Consider the following 15,455-nt stretch of genomic DNA (forward strand, 5'->3'; position numbering starts at 1 on the left):
TGAACGAAAATGAACCGAGCATGAAAAACACTGATGATATCCAGTATCTGCGTGAATACACTGTAAGCCAGTGTTTTGATGATATTGTGCAGTATCACACTCTCCTGTTGCCTCTCTTCAATGATTGCCGCGCTGCACTGTCAATGATAACATAATCACATTCCTCATATATTCAATTTGTCACTTGATAACAATGAGCAAACACTGGAGTCAGTGATGCCTTTTTCTACAGTCATGTGTCGAATGGTCAGTGGTGTCAAGATGACAACTATGATGACCAACTGTTTTCTCCCTAATAGTCTAAGTTTGAATCCTAAAATGCCCTGACATTGTTCCATCCTTTTTATCACTACAGGATGTTAATGTCTTACAGTATTCATCCGTCTATATTGTTTTTGCCAATAAACCACCACCCGTCCACACACTCACACTCACACACAGGCAGCTGCCTTCTCACTCAGTGGAAGCAGGTGTCTGTGAATCTCGTGGGGTTTGGGGTTTTGAGTCTTTCTTTTTTTTTTTTTTTTTTTCTTTTGGGTGTTGTAGAAGATGGTGAAATTCCCAATGTGAAAGTCTGCTTCTTGCTCTGGCCTCTTTCCACAAGACAACCACACACACACACACACACACACACACAACACACACACACACACACACACACACACACACACACGCATGCACGCATGCATACACACACACACAACCACACACACTACAGTTACTGACAGGGAATTTCACTCATTCACACTCATCTCTTTGCCATCTGTTTACACCATTATTGTTACTATAGCTAAAACCAAAACTTCAGATATATGAATATGATTATATGCTGTATGTGTCACTTAAAGGTGCAGCAGGCATACACACACCCCTGAGGAAACTATTTCTGTTTGGCCTCACCTCAGATGTCACAGTTCCTGATAGCTGTGTCGCTGTGTCTGTCGTGATGAATGTCATTTCTGTTTATGTGTCCCTCTGAGACCCATACTTGAGAGGGGAATCTATGTTTGAGGGCACTGTGGTGGATCAATGTGAGGTGGGGGTGCAGGTTGCAGGAGGGAGGGGGTTGTAAATATAGCTCCTGGTCTGAGTCTGGGCCCCTTAGCTTTCATGGTCTCACAGGAAAACAAGTCTCCTCAAGAGACTGAATGTGGAGCTCATACATGTGTGCATGTGTTTGTGGAGAACAATGAGGAGCAAGTGTTTTATACAGTAACTGTGCACTACTCACTTTCACTTGTGCTCACAGTCTGAATTAAGACTCAAGCTCTGCGTAAAGGAGTTGAGCGCCACTTCCTTCACCAGGATATTTCAGGAACATGTAGTCCCCCTTATCCACAGAAAAAAAAGAGAACGGTTGGGGACATTTGCTTATTACCTTCACTGGCTGATAAAGTTATGCACACTTAGTAATTGGCAGATGGAGGGAAAGTTTTATGATAGGCTCTGCACAATACACACAAACCTTTGTATCTGCAAGTTGGGGGGGGGGGGGGGGGGGGTACTTTGAATACTACAGTCGTCTCAAAAATTTGAATACTACAGATAGGTTACACTTCTGCCAACACCAGAGAATTGCTCCAGACAATAGTGTGGCTTCACAGTGCTATTTACACTTGTAACCACTGCAGGTTATTTGGACTGAAGTTATGACTAATAAAAGCATATTTACATCTTAAATATATGGAAATGTTGTTTATTGTCTTAAAAGGGAATAACTTTTGAATTTCTATCGCACCGTCCACTGAAGATATTGTTATATTCTTTAAGATATTGTTAAAATAATAATCCCAAAATGACACTGAACACAAGGCTGTAATAAAACAACACACTTTATTTTCTAGGCAGTATAGAAAAGTATAAAAAAAAACATCAAAACTTGGCATGTATAAATGCTTTTATAAAATCATTTAAAAGCTAGTATAAAAACAAGGCATTAAAATGTATAAAAAAAAAGATTGTCTGCTAAGTGTTTGACATGGGCTACTGCAGTTTTAGTATAACAACAAAATGATTGAAGATGCATTATAAAACAATACAAACTATTCAAAGAAATGTTAAGAAACAACAACCATACAAAAGTTTCAACTGGGCTTTTGTTTGTAGCATAATATAAAATATCAGTGTTTAGCACTCTCGCTTTTTTATGGAGAATATAAAATTCAAGTGCAGGTTGGTCTCACGCTTACTGGGTGAAAGCTCATGGTTTCAAACATACAAGGTTATTCAAGATTTTTAATTGTATAATTATATTATATATGTGTATGTGTGTGCGTATCTATATACTTAAATTTTAACAAATATAATTGTTTGTTCATGGAATGTTTCCCCGTACATGATACTTTGAAGGTCAGATATAAATTGAAAGTTGAAATGAAGGTGCCAATGTGGTGATCAGGTAATACTAAGAAGGCTGGCCCCTTCTGGTGTGAAAAACATTATAGGTCATAGTTGAATAATGATGTAAGAACAGACGTAGCTGTTCTTGTTTAGTAATTAGTAGTATTTAAGTGTTTATATGAGGTGGCACAGACCAAACACTTGAAATTCTCAGTAGACCCAATATATTCTATTAAAAAAAGCAACAGAAAGTTTCAGAGGTCAGTTTTGAATTCATTAATATGCCTTTAGATATATGATAATGCTAATAGGGCTTAAATACTTAACTTACAACACTGCTCCATTGGCCAATTGTAAAAAAAAAAAACAAAAAAAAAAAAACATCAACAAAGTCATAATAAAAATAAAAGAAATAAATTAATCAACTTGTTCTTTATATTAATATCAAAATTCGTAATTAATAATACAGCCCAACGCAAATTATATAGCAACCATATCCCATTTATAATACAACACTGATAATAACACAAGACAAAAAGTAATAGGACGAACATTTATAAAAACCCGAAGCATATTCTATGTAAAAGATATAAAAAACAAAAAAGTAATAGTCTTTGGTTGGTTGAAATCCAACAAGTGTGAGTGTAAAAACACCAGTGGCATAGAGCCTCTCCCAACTGTTGTACCACAACAAATATGAAACCTGCCGCGCTGCGTCCAGCGCAGGAATGTCGATGTTTCCAGATCAACATGTGTCTCTGTCTACATGACCAGTGTCCTCGTAGGGTAAGTGTTGATGTACTTGTGGCTCTGCTCTGAGGCCAAAACGTGCTCCTCTGTTTTCCCACAGGTCGCTTGCTCCCAGGTACTGAGCTATTTTTTGAGAAAGATGAAAGAGGACGATGAGCATTTATATTTAAAATGCAATAGCTGCAATTTCATTAATCTAAATCAATACATACAAACATATACACACCTGTAGTGGGCTGCTCATGCCTCTGCGAGGGAGGTGGTAGACTTTGTGTCCGTCTTCACTCAATAATGAGCTGGTAAGTAGGTCCTGAATGAAAATGTAAAAAAACATGTTATACACAAGTCGAGCTGATGTACCCAACCAATATTATACTTCATCAGTACTCAAAGTACAATAGCAGAGGAAGCAGTGAGTGGGATGTATTCCATATATTTTAAGGGTAAGTGTTTTTTTAGGTGAAGATTAAGGTTTGAGGATATTGTGAGTATGCAATGTGGTGTTCAAGGTCAAATGTAAACTTACCGGTACTTCTTGTGCAGGACCACTGGGAGAGAAGAGCTGTGCGTGAAGGTCTTGTGGTTCCCACTGCATGCAAGGGCTCCTCTCACATGGGGATTCCACCTAAGACCCAAAACACATCATAGTCACGTAATGTACATAATTATCATGAGTCATGCAAAACTGGCTTCCTTGACTACAGCTACTTCCAGTTATTCCTAAAGTAGATCAACAATGTGTTGCAAAACTGAAAAAAACCTGAATCATTTACCCACATTTTCTACCACAACTGCAAACAGAAAGTACATTCCACTTTTCATTCTTGCCTTTGCATTCTCCACAAATAAAAACTAAAACTTCTTATGTTAGTCTCACATTTGTCTGCATGGTTTTTGCATTTGTGTAAGTGGTTATGTTTAGCGGAAAGTACCTCTTGTTTTATTTTCTTTAGTGGAGGCGGCTCAATGGCACACTCCATCGGCTCCTGCTTGATGGAGTTGACCATCTGCTGCTCCAAAGGGGTATTCTGGAAAAAACACAAATCCCCCAGTGAGTCTCAAGCGTACTATTACAAGAAAAATAGTGGTTAAAAAGATTATTTTTAGTGTCTTTCTTACCAGTAGTTTGAGGGGTCCGTACTTGGCTTCCTGCAGGGCCAGAGCTGACCTAAAAGGTGTGGGTGTGTGCGGTGATGACTCCAGGATTGAACGACAAATGTTTGGAGTTCTGAACCTGAGAGAAGAGAGAAACTGCTGTTCGTAAAGCGTCACCAACAGCAAATCTGCATAATAAAATAGATTGGAGACAGAGCCACTCACATTTCATTCTCTTTCAGAGGCCTGATAGAGTGGTCGATCAGAGGCTTGGAGTCCACAGGTGAGTTCATTGGTAAGCTGTCGCTGTCGGAGTGTTCTGGGCTCATTGACTGGTTGAGAAACTGTGAAACAAAAGGAGGGAAGCCAATCATTTAAAGAGGTTTGACAGGTTGAGTTTTAAGCAGTATCAATCTGGCAAATCACAGGAGCACACTCAGCCGAAACTACAGAGATGGAGAGGAAATGAGGATAGAGGACTAGGACTTCAAAAGGTGGAATAATTGAAGTAAAATAAAAAAAAAGATGGAAAACAACAGCAGAAACACTAATTCTGGATGATTGTTTTTTGATGTCATCAGATGGCAGTTTGGTGATTGGATGGATTCTGATCACATGCAGCTGCTTTAACTACCTGCGAGGGTGAAAAGGGTAGATTTCTGACTGGTGATTTCTTGGGAGTTGAGCAGATGAAACCAGCCCATGCTCCGTGAGCATTTCTTGAGCCCTGATTGGGCAAGACCCTGTCTGTTTTGAGAATGCTCTTATCCAAGAACCCACTGGTAGGGGCCTCACCCACTGAGGAGAGGCTCTGGGAAAAGGGTGGGAAAAAAGGGGTCAAGGCCCACTACTGTGATCTATGTTGCTAATTGCTAAGCTATCTTTTCTATATGGACACAGTTGGCCATAGCACATAAAAATTAACAAAAAAAAAAAAAAGTCTTAATACACATTGCAGATACTTACTGAATCAATGACGGATTCCATGAACTCTGGAATAGTATTTGAGAACGTTGGGCTACTGTGATGACTGTTGCTGTTGTTGTTGTTATTATTGTTGCTGCTGTTGTTGCTGTGGGCACGTGTTGCAGAGGCGCTCTCCTCTGGCAGGCAGCTCTGGTCGAGAGGCAGGGCAGGGGCGGCTGCCAGGTGATGAGGTAACGACATAGCCACACCCTCTGAGCTGTTGGACAAAGAGCTCTGGCTGACCCAGCTCGGATAGGGCAAACTCATCTGGGGGGGGAGAAAAGAACGTAATGATTAAGGGGCTAGAAATAAGTGTCAAGCAATAATTATCTGAAAATATGAGAGTGTAAAAAGTGTCAAACAAGCACAAGAGAGAAAATGCAAGCCTGACAATAAGGGAAGAGATGTACAAATTGAACGAATGAGAAAAAGAGAAGGAGAAAGGGAACTTTAATGTAAAGGGCAACAGATGTGTTAAGTAGAGGGTTGCACAAGGGGTCATGCACACAAAAATGGTTATAAGGTCCTGTTTCATCACTTTTGCAGAAACAGACCCCCCAGATGTTTCCTCCTCCTTATTCACAAAAATACACAGACCCAACCACTGTCCTTAAAGCCAGGGTCAAATGCACATGCACATAAATTGAGCTGTCACACTTCACAATTTCAACGCTCACCCACACCCAAACTTGCACACATACACACACATACACACAGACACACACACACAAATGACTCACTGGTAGTGATGGCTGGCCTCTCAGCTCATTTTCTGTTGACATGAGCAGCAGTTCGATCTCTTTCACCCTCTGCTCCTTCTCAGGGTCCTCCTCATTATAGTGTCTCTGAGAGAACAAGAGCAGAAGGCAGGTGATTTTAGTGAAATCTCCTGTTGCCTCACTATGGTGATAAATCATATTGCGTTTCCTTGCTTTTTTTTTTTTACCTGTATAGCAGCGGTTCCATGCTGGGGAATGTTCAGGATGTTCAAATGCAAGGCCATGGGGAAGGGCACCTGTTAACCCAATGAGAAACATGTCCACATCAAATGAATGAATCTCCTGGAGGTACACAGTCACAATCAGGACCATCGAGTTTCTGCTGCCCACATCCCAAGTTTTAGTTTAAAGCCCACTCACTCTGTGCGTGTTGGAGATGTAAGTGTAGCTTGGCGACAAGTGAGGCAGCTGCGCTTGATTGGGCGAGTGGTTGGGGAAACCCATGATGTGATTGGTGGTCTTGACGTAGCCATGGCCGATGGAGAGTGAAGAGTTGCTGTTCTTTGACGTGTTCTGCAGGTAGCCCTCTTGTTCCACCTTTCGCCTCATGGTGGAGTTCCAGTGGTTCTTTATAGCGTTGTCAGTCCTGCATGTCATGAATGACACTTATTAGCTTACAAGTTATTTATTATAAAACACATCCGCACACCCACAACTATGCAAATGTGAAGACTTCTACTGGACCTCTATTGGTACTTGATAGTGTTATCAATACAGGCAAACACACAGACTGACACAGATAAAGTCTCAGTAAAACACACACACACACACACACACACACACACACACACACACACACACACACACTCAAAATTGATAAGGTTATCAGTACAGAGCAATTACAATCATGTCCAAACTACAGTATCTTTTTTCTCTCATTCTCTTTGTCTCTGTCATTTCATTGTAGGCCTTTCTCTAAAAAAAACAAAAAAAAAAAACATCCTGTGCTGACACTGTATATTTCAACTTTTTTTTCCCATCCCAATTATTCTGTAATCCTATCCTATGTAATCCTAGGGAAATGTATTCACCCATCCATCTTCTTTAATGTTCTGTGTGCTTCTTCTCTTTTCATTCCTCCTTCAGTGCCCTCTCCATTTCATCCTCTCAACCACAACATTGCGCAGCTAACCAACAAGGGTTCAGTGATTCATCTAGCTTCTCTCTTTTTTTCCACCTTTCTCTTTTTCTTCAATCTCTGCCTCACCTGCCAGGGAGCAGCTTCGCGATTTCGGCCCAGCGATTGCCCAGCTTTTCGTGTGCCTGGTAGATAATTCGGTCCTCCTCCTCAGTCCACGATGTCTTCTTTACCTCTGGGTTCAGGTGGTTGTGCCAGCGCTCGCGGCACTGCTTGCCAATTCGCCCCTTCAGGTGCTTGGCAATCACCGACCAGCGCTTGGCTCCATACTTCTGGACAAGCTCAATCACCTGGGGTGGAAATGTTTGTGTGTGTGGGGGAGTGAAAGAGGAAAGGCAAGAGGGGGGAAGGAAGAGCGTTGAAAGGGAAGAGAAGTGAATGGTAGTGGAGGGGGATGAGGAAAGAGGAAGAAAGGCGCAATAACAGGGAGGAGAGGGAGAAGTAGAGGGGTACAGAGAAAGAAAATTAACAAAGTAAAGAAGTAAAAAGTATAGGGGGGTAAAATAGATAGCATATGACAAAATAAGAGAGAAAAAGAAAATAAAATCTTGTTAGTTATCCATAAAAATCTCAGACACTGTTACATTGTATCACTGAACCCTTCCCCTCTCCTTCTTTCCTCTCCTCCCTCCTTCCCTCTTTCTTTATCTTTCAACTTTGAAGAGGTGATTGAGAACACCTGCTGGTGAGCACTGAGGGAGTTTCCAGTGGAACGTTAGCCCCTCTGCTAATCATTACAGTGGCATCTGGGTGGAAATATAACTCCTTTGGACGAGTTCAATAAACACTTCACAGGTTGTAAGAGACTAAACACGTTTCTTGTTGAGTAATGGCAACTTTTTAGGAAATGTGCAACAGCAGCCTAGCAGTTGCTACAGAATAGTTGCTTTAATCACACAATCAGGAACATAAAGTAATAGTTTTTTTTTTTTTTCACCCTGAATGACACTTGATTGCCTGTTTCCTGTGAGTAGTATCCACCTAATGTAACAACCCCTCTAGTGTTAAAGGTCACCACTGACTGCTCTCTGCAGAGAAGCATCTTCATGTAGATATTATAATGCTATAAAGAATTTAATCAAGATTTCTGCCACAGTAGTATATTCACTGTTTCATGTGTAACCCACAAAGTACTGTGGGTTTCTAAAAGAGTATTTTCTTACCCTCTGGTCCTCCTCTTTAGTCCAGGGCCCTTTGATGAGTTCTGGATTCAGCACCTTCTGCCATCTGTGCTGACACTGCACATCTGTACGATTCTGGTGGGTCAGAGAGCAAGGGCATTAGTTATCATCCTCATACTATGGGAGATTACATCCATATAAATTAGTAGATCTAAGTTAGTAGTAGTAAAAAAACTTTGCACTCATCGAGAATTAGCACTGAATTGTCATCACTTTGCCACAAGCGTGCATTGCTAGATATTGTTTATGTTTATTTCTCTGTCTCTGTGTGCCTGTGTGTCATTGTGTATACAGTATGTACATGCATGTGTGTACCCACAGACCTACTACTTACAGTTAATAAGCTTGCAATGAGTTTCCAGTCTTCTGATCCATGAAGTTCAACAAGTTTCTTCAACTTCTCATCCTGAAAAAAAGAGAATACGTGTTGCACTTAGTCACAGCAATTAAAATCATCCACAGCCCTTTAAAATGAGCACATTAGTCTGTGAATGTGGTAAGACCAGACTATAAAAAAAAATGTTCCCAGGTTCCTGGGAAATGATCTCTCTTGAGGCAATTTCTTCAATTTCTATCTAACATGTGAAGTGTGAAATATTTCGTAATTAACAGCAAATTTTGTATTGTTTGGGCAGGCGTCTGTGTTTCTACCTCTTCTCGTGTCCAGCGTGTTTTGCCGAGGTGGCGTTTCCCTGTTTTGGCCAGTGATCCATCATAATCGTGTTCATACATCTCGGTCTCCTCCTCATCCTCCTCACTACTGTAAACACTGCAGAGAGAGAGAGAGAGAGAGAGCATTTTAAAAAAAGAGGTGGTGGCTGTGTGAAAATGAATAGTGTAAGGTAATAGAAAAGTAAATAATAGCACAATAAGTGCTTGTCTATTTTCAAACTACTCCCTAATCATCTCTTTACAGAGTGCATAAAGAACTCAGCCCACTCTTTAACTCATCAGGTGTCAACACAGACAGAACCAGTCATTCTTGAAGGTCTGGGTGCAGGCTTTTAGCCAAGACACCCACAAGAGGAGAGAGAGAGAGAGAGAGAGAGAGAGGGAGAGAGAGAGAGAGAGCAGTAGGAGGGAGGGGGTATGGATGAACAGGTTCCAATGTTTTTAGTTTCCACAGATACTGGGATTGGCACATGCGATCATAATTTCATGACTCTGGCGTGTTCAGACCTGTAGTGGCATTGTGGAGCACAGCCATGCATGCACACACACAGACAGGTTATTTTTTAACCAATCAGAATGTAGACCATGGAAAATGTGGAAGCTCGGTAGGGTACTCTGGCGTCATACAGTGCAACAGGTGAACAGGAACCTGTGAACACAGGTGTGTGTGTGCTTGTACAAGAGGATATTTACTGTGGACAATCATCCTTATTTTTTGTCAGATTACTCAGATGTGTGACTACCTGATTAACAGCAATGGCCATAGGGAAAATCAGACAAAAAAACTGTGATATTAGACACATTTTATGTTTAAAAAACTTAAAATAATAATTTAGGTAAGAATTTCCCATTTTAACCAGCAAACAACCTTAATGCATTTCAGAACAAAATAAAAAGTATTTATCAATAAGAAACAGTCAATATTGTGTGCACACACAAGCAAACAAAGGACTATGACTCATATTAATAGTGATGAATCAACTGAAAACTGCACCGTGGAGCAGTTTAATGTTGACCACTGCTCTTGTTTCAATCAGTCGGGTGGTTTTGTGTCAACGCTCGTCACATTTTTCTCAGGTTATCTGCGTCAGACCATGAGAATAAACCAACAACCCGCACTTGACACGCATGCTTAATTCAAGTAGTCTAACCAGATGCTTTTCAGGGGAAGGATGTGGCGATCGATGCCCTTCAAGAAAGTGTAGTTATAAAACGGTACGTTGGTGAGGGGGTAAAGATTCAGTTTGAGGCGAATGGTGTATCAAAACAAGGGAAATACAAAAAAAACGCAGCCTCGCCTCGGGGAAAGTGCACATAGAGGACCCTATGAAAGCGCAGTTTCCAAAATAACAGTGGGCTCCCTTCGCTTTCTGAGATGCTGCGGCAGCATTCAGGGTGTATGCACATTTTATCAAGGCGGGTTTAAAAATCACCTTTATGCCAGATATATATATCCAATCTAAAAGTTGAACAAATGTGAATATGAAAACATCTGTCTGTGTGGCTGACTGGAGTGATGGTCACCAGGAAAACCAAAGTCTGATGAAATATAAATATTTTCAAAACCATCATAAACTAAATTTAGGATATGAAATTGCTTGTTGCAAAACACACTGAGTGCGTTTAAGCAGATATAAACAGACTTCATGTTGCATTGTATTTATTATAGGCTCCTATTAAAACCAATATCCACGCACAGTCTAGCGCACAGCGTGACACGCGCCTGTCCACCCGCCTAACGTTATTAATGCGCGCGCGCGCGTGTGTGAGAGGGGCAGTGACAGAGATAGAAAGAGGCTCCTTTTTCTCTCTCACCACTGACAGCAGCGCGAGGAGCGCACATGCCAGATGACCACCACCTGTCATGAGCGCGCGAGCGAGACACCCACACCACTACTCAGTTTCAACGGCCGAGAAAACAAAACGGTTCACAAACACAAAAAGAGCAGAAAAACACACATATATCATGAAAAAAACCATAAATTCTGTCAGTAAGATGCACCCGTAACTCCTCAACCTCACGCTGTATCCAGTAGTAATGAGAAGAGAAACAAGATGAAAGCAGCAATTGCATATAAGACGCACATGAAATAAATAAGAAAGTTAGAAAGTTAAAGAGCTGTTTGAGCTTACCTGTTTCTCGGCCGCCGAGCCATGCTAAAGTGTGTTGAGCGGCTCGCAGGTTGCGCTGAGCACGTACTTTCGCTATCTGCACTGAGTTTGTTCTGCCGGCGAGCAGGAAGGTTGACATTAATTTAAACTACTGCTGCCACTACTGCTCCTCCCTCCCCTCGTATCCCGGTAAATTTGGCGCTCCTGAGCGCGTGCGGCCGATTGCGCATGCCCAACTCAGAGTCGGCTTATTTCATGACAATACGACATTTTGCTATTAAGATTTGAACAAACACGGGAAAAGCCAGAGTCTTGGTTCATATCCAAGAAAGCAATAAAATCTTTCTTTGATATCTTTATTGTATTTCCAGAAAAAATATTAACTTATGCTTTTTTTTTGAGAGTGAACATGTACTATTCAGGTCTAATCGGGTTAAGACTTCTAAGCAAGAACTACACCATAAAATTACAATTTACAAATACCATGATTAAAATGTGACAGACTAATATGCTACAAATAAAAAAAAGTTTCAATTCAGAGTTTGTTGGATAATCTTAGTTGCTTCAAGGACAACAGTGTAGAGAGCTATAGTGTGCCAATAGATTGTTCTAACAATTTACGAGGTGTTCTTGAAGGCACCAGGACACTACAGCTTAGACTTGTTAAACGCGCGTTTTGCCTGGTTGTCCGCGCTAAACACTTTTTGTCAACAATTTTCATGAGTTACTTCTCCTCTGCGGAAAAGGAGAAGGAAACCAATGCATCTGGACGAAGTAAACAATTGCGGAATGGGTTGTTGGCATGCGAGGAAAGCGATGCTGAAACGCTTTCTGTGCTCGGCTACCTGTTTGTAGAGTGCCTGCTGGTGTTACAGATACAGATGTTTCTCAGTGATAAAACACGCAAGACCTTGTCTTATCGTTTGGCGATAAAATGAGCCTTTGTGCTCGTCTAGACAAAGAAAGTTAAATGCAGAAATGCAGTGACACTTCTACTTTTTGTGTGGATTTATGACACATAACTCAAAGGGCAAGCTGAGATAATATGTGCAATAAATCCGAGTTGTTCCTCAAGTTTCATTTTGAGTTTCTTAAATGGCAGCTTGCTGATGATGTCTTTCAGTTTATTCAGAATAAAACATAAAAATCAGGAACAAGATTAACCTGTTTTTTTTAGCAACCCTCTTTTACAGATTAGTAATAACATAATTCTCCTGTCTGAGTTGTATTGCATAACTTCTGCATATTGTATATTATGGCAACTGGCTACCATGTATTATGATTATTTTGTTTTGGTTGAGTTCTCCATCCTCCCTGCGCCTAGACTGTACTCACTGAACCATTCATTGCAGGGAGGAGCGGGGTTAATACTTTATTTGTATAAATGTGTCTTCTCATTGTATTAGTTCCTCCATACGCGACCGTATTGTCCTGGTCACTTGTAATTATCATCGCCCCAGACCAGCCTATTGTCCCAGGGCAGTCATCATAATCTTGGCCTTATAAAGGGTCACTCACACGCACGCACACACACGCACGCACACACACACACACACACACATACACACATGGTCATGGAGTGCAAATTTCACTATTTGATGCAACAGCGTGGACAGAGTGCTCACTCAAGTGAAGCTCTTAGAAAGAATAATAGAGACTTCCAGGGGTGGGCATGGGTTAAAAGAAATACTTGAAAGATATTTTTTCTTTGTATTATTATTCACACTGAGGCTGCACATTCTGAAACATGAAAAAATTTTGCTGTTAACTTAAATGCCACTACATCCAACTGCAGGCCCTGTAAATATAATGTATTGCATGGTTGCGTGGTTGCAGTCACCTGTAGGATTCAACTCCTATACACACCTGTGTACACAAGCATTGTTCCAGCCATTTTTGCTTGGAAGAGGTGGTCCTTCTAATCTTTTCAAATCAAACTTTAATTATATAGCAGCTAGATTGCAATACAAGATGCCCAAAAAGAGAAAAAGGTAGGTCAGTGAAAGAGATATAGCACCAAAAATAATCACTAAAGTCAGTTTTAATTCGTGTTAACAACAGGATTAAAAGTATGTAGTGATAAAAATAAAGTAAAATAAATCATTCTTCATATATATACTGTATTTCTGTATGGGTCTTTGACTGTTTTCTAGACAAGTCCTACGTGTGTCTTTTCCCTCGAGGGTAATATTAAAAACTACATCTTGTTATCTGAAACCAAATTGAAGGAAGGGAGTCAGGGTATGCAAATATCCTTATACTAGGTTGAGCAGGAAGCCCGAGACCCATTGACTCTTAGCTGAGGACATTTGCATGGGCTCGATTGGACAGGTTAAGGGCAGGTATTGTGATGGCTGCCCCCTTTGCAAAGCTTTGTGTGCACAGGTTGGTTCATTTGAATGATTTTTAATGATGGCCCCTGGGCTTGAGATATCATCCCACCAGGCTTTCAAATCCAGAGCTGGGAAGGCCAAATGTGTATTGTTAATTGTCTGTGTGTGTGTCTGTGTCAATGTGTATGTAAAGGCCTGCGTTTGGAAAAGGCTGATCCCACATCAAACAGGTAGTGAATGTGATCCTGTATGGTTATGTGGTCAAATAAAACCACATGTTGAGCAATGGCAAATATCTGGTAATGTGTAAAACATGTATTTGAATTCTGTATTTTTATTGTTCTACAGTACATTACTTTACAGAAAACCAGCAATCATTTTTCAGGATCTTGTTTTTATCATTATAAATAAATCCTTGACGTGGAAATTGTCAATCAGATGTAAAATTAACTTGAACAAATAACTATTACTTTTGATTTAGTTTCAGAATTTTGTCTTTTATTACTCACAACATGCCACTTTAAGGACCTCACATGTGTTTCTTCATTGACTATAGTTGTTTGGACCACCTAAGACTGCCAAGGGTGCGGGTTTTACATTTTCCCCAGGGGTGAGTTCCTCTTCCCATGATGCCCTGTGCCTTTGGCAAATTATGTAAAGCATTACCTCATACCCATTGCCAACTTTTTTGGGATGGACTTCACCCCTCACCCACTTGTACAAAGGCTTTGTCTTCTACAATTACACCAGGATTAATGTGTTTTCAGATTTACATGCTGTTGTTGACAGATTTACAGTCCTTTGCCTTTCACTTGACTCCATAGATACGACTACCATCCAACTGCTAACAAGCATTTTGTGACATCCAGAACTGAATATTGTTCTGTTGCAAAAAAAAAGTATGATGGATGCAAACCATGAAGTTTATTAATCATTCAGTAATATAATTTATACATCATTTAAACAAAGCACCCATCCACTGATCCGCCCATTCTTCTAGCAATCTGTCCATCCATCTGTTTAATCCATCTAATCAGTCCAACATTAATTCTCTCAGAAACCCTTCTTGCTCACCACTGATTCACTGATTGGGCTTTCCATGAACTCTGTGGCCACATCGGCAGCACAGATTTGACCAGAGAGTGCTTTAAAGACATTCAAAGGAAACAAATGTTCAGCTCCTGTGTAGAGGTGTGAAAAATCGCACCTCAGCCTCCGTGCAGCACACAGCAAGTATTTAATTCATCTCTAAATTTGACTGCACAAACAAAGAATAGAGACTTAACAAATGAAAACAACAATCAAAACATAAAAAAGGGGGGAAAAAACGTTTATTTTATGTGCTTAAGACTTGGTTTGAGTAAAGTTATTGTTGGGTTTTGCAGGTTTGTGTTTTTTTTTTTAAATACATATGGTTATGTAGGTTATGTTATATAAGGTATTTGTTGAGACTGTTTCTACTTCTTACTTAGGCAATATGTTCCATTTCCATTACAGATCAGGTGCTGTTTGCTACCTTTGGTTTTAAAATGTCCTAGAAACATTTCAGTGATGGAAAGGAAGAGTTCCCTCTGTGTCACCTGTGTGACCCTGTAAAAAGAGCATGTTTGTGTGTGATTATTTGTATGCATGTGTTCCATGTGTGCATGTGCATGTGCAGTTGTTTATTTTGACATGTAGATGTGCAACCAAGACTTCAAAACGCAGGAAGTGGAATTTTAGAGGGGAAACCTCCACCCACTTAGACACACATGCACGCGCAGACATATACACACACAGTCTTAACCAAAGGTAAAACTTTGGGCAGAGTAAATAATAAACTCCTTGACTAAACGTCCCCTCCTGATATGAATGTTCCAACTCCTGTTCTTACTAACCTCTGTCAGTCTGCTCTTTGTCAAACTGCCGGTTGCAATATGAGCCATTCATTGTGAAAAGTTCTTTACAATTACCTAAGCAGACGTCTTTCTTTATTTTGCTCTATTTTTAGGCTGGGGAGACACGCCAAACCTCATATTTCATTTCACCATGCAGATGTGCAAGTGTACTTCACCTGCATCACTGGTATCAGATTATTGTCTGACATTTT

At 40.5% G+C, this 15,455-nt stretch overlaps 1 protein-coding gene across 2 annotated transcripts; it reads right to left on the reverse strand.

Annotated features, from left to right (window-relative positions):
- Positions 1-1,814: 1,814 nt before the first annotated feature.
- Positions 1,815-11,190, reverse strand: myb (v-myb avian myeloblastosis viral oncogene homolog). Of its 2 annotated transcripts, XM_056404607.1 has the most exons (16): positions 11,055-11,190; positions 8,901-9,018; positions 8,584-8,655; positions 8,232-8,324; positions 7,138-7,358; positions 6,291-6,516; positions 6,098-6,166; positions 5,892-5,996; positions 5,152-5,418; positions 4,820-4,975; positions 4,411-4,529; positions 4,210-4,324; positions 4,023-4,118; positions 3,617-3,715; positions 3,317-3,400; positions 1,815-3,213 (listed from the first exon to the last, which is right to left on the reverse strand). In XM_056404607.1, the coding sequence occupies exons 1-16, from the start codon at positions 11,075-11,077 to the stop codon at positions 3,103-3,105; spliced, it is 1,974 nt and encodes a 657-aa protein (XP_056260582.1). In that variant the 5' UTR covers positions 11,078-11,190; the 3' UTR covers positions 1,815-3,102. The 2 variants fall into 2 exon arrangements, with proteins under 2 accessions (XP_056260582.1, XP_056260580.1); XM_056404605.1 differs by lacking the exon at positions 4,820-4,975.
- Positions 11,191-15,455: the final 4,265 nt, after the last annotated feature.

This window comes from Seriola aureovittata, chromosome 19 (assembly GCF_021018895.1).
Source record: "Seriola aureovittata isolate HTS-2021-v1 ecotype China chromosome 19, ASM2101889v1, whole genome shotgun sequence".
NCBI classification, from domain to species: Eukaryota; Metazoa; Chordata; class Actinopteri; order Carangiformes; family Carangidae; genus Seriola; species Seriola aureovittata.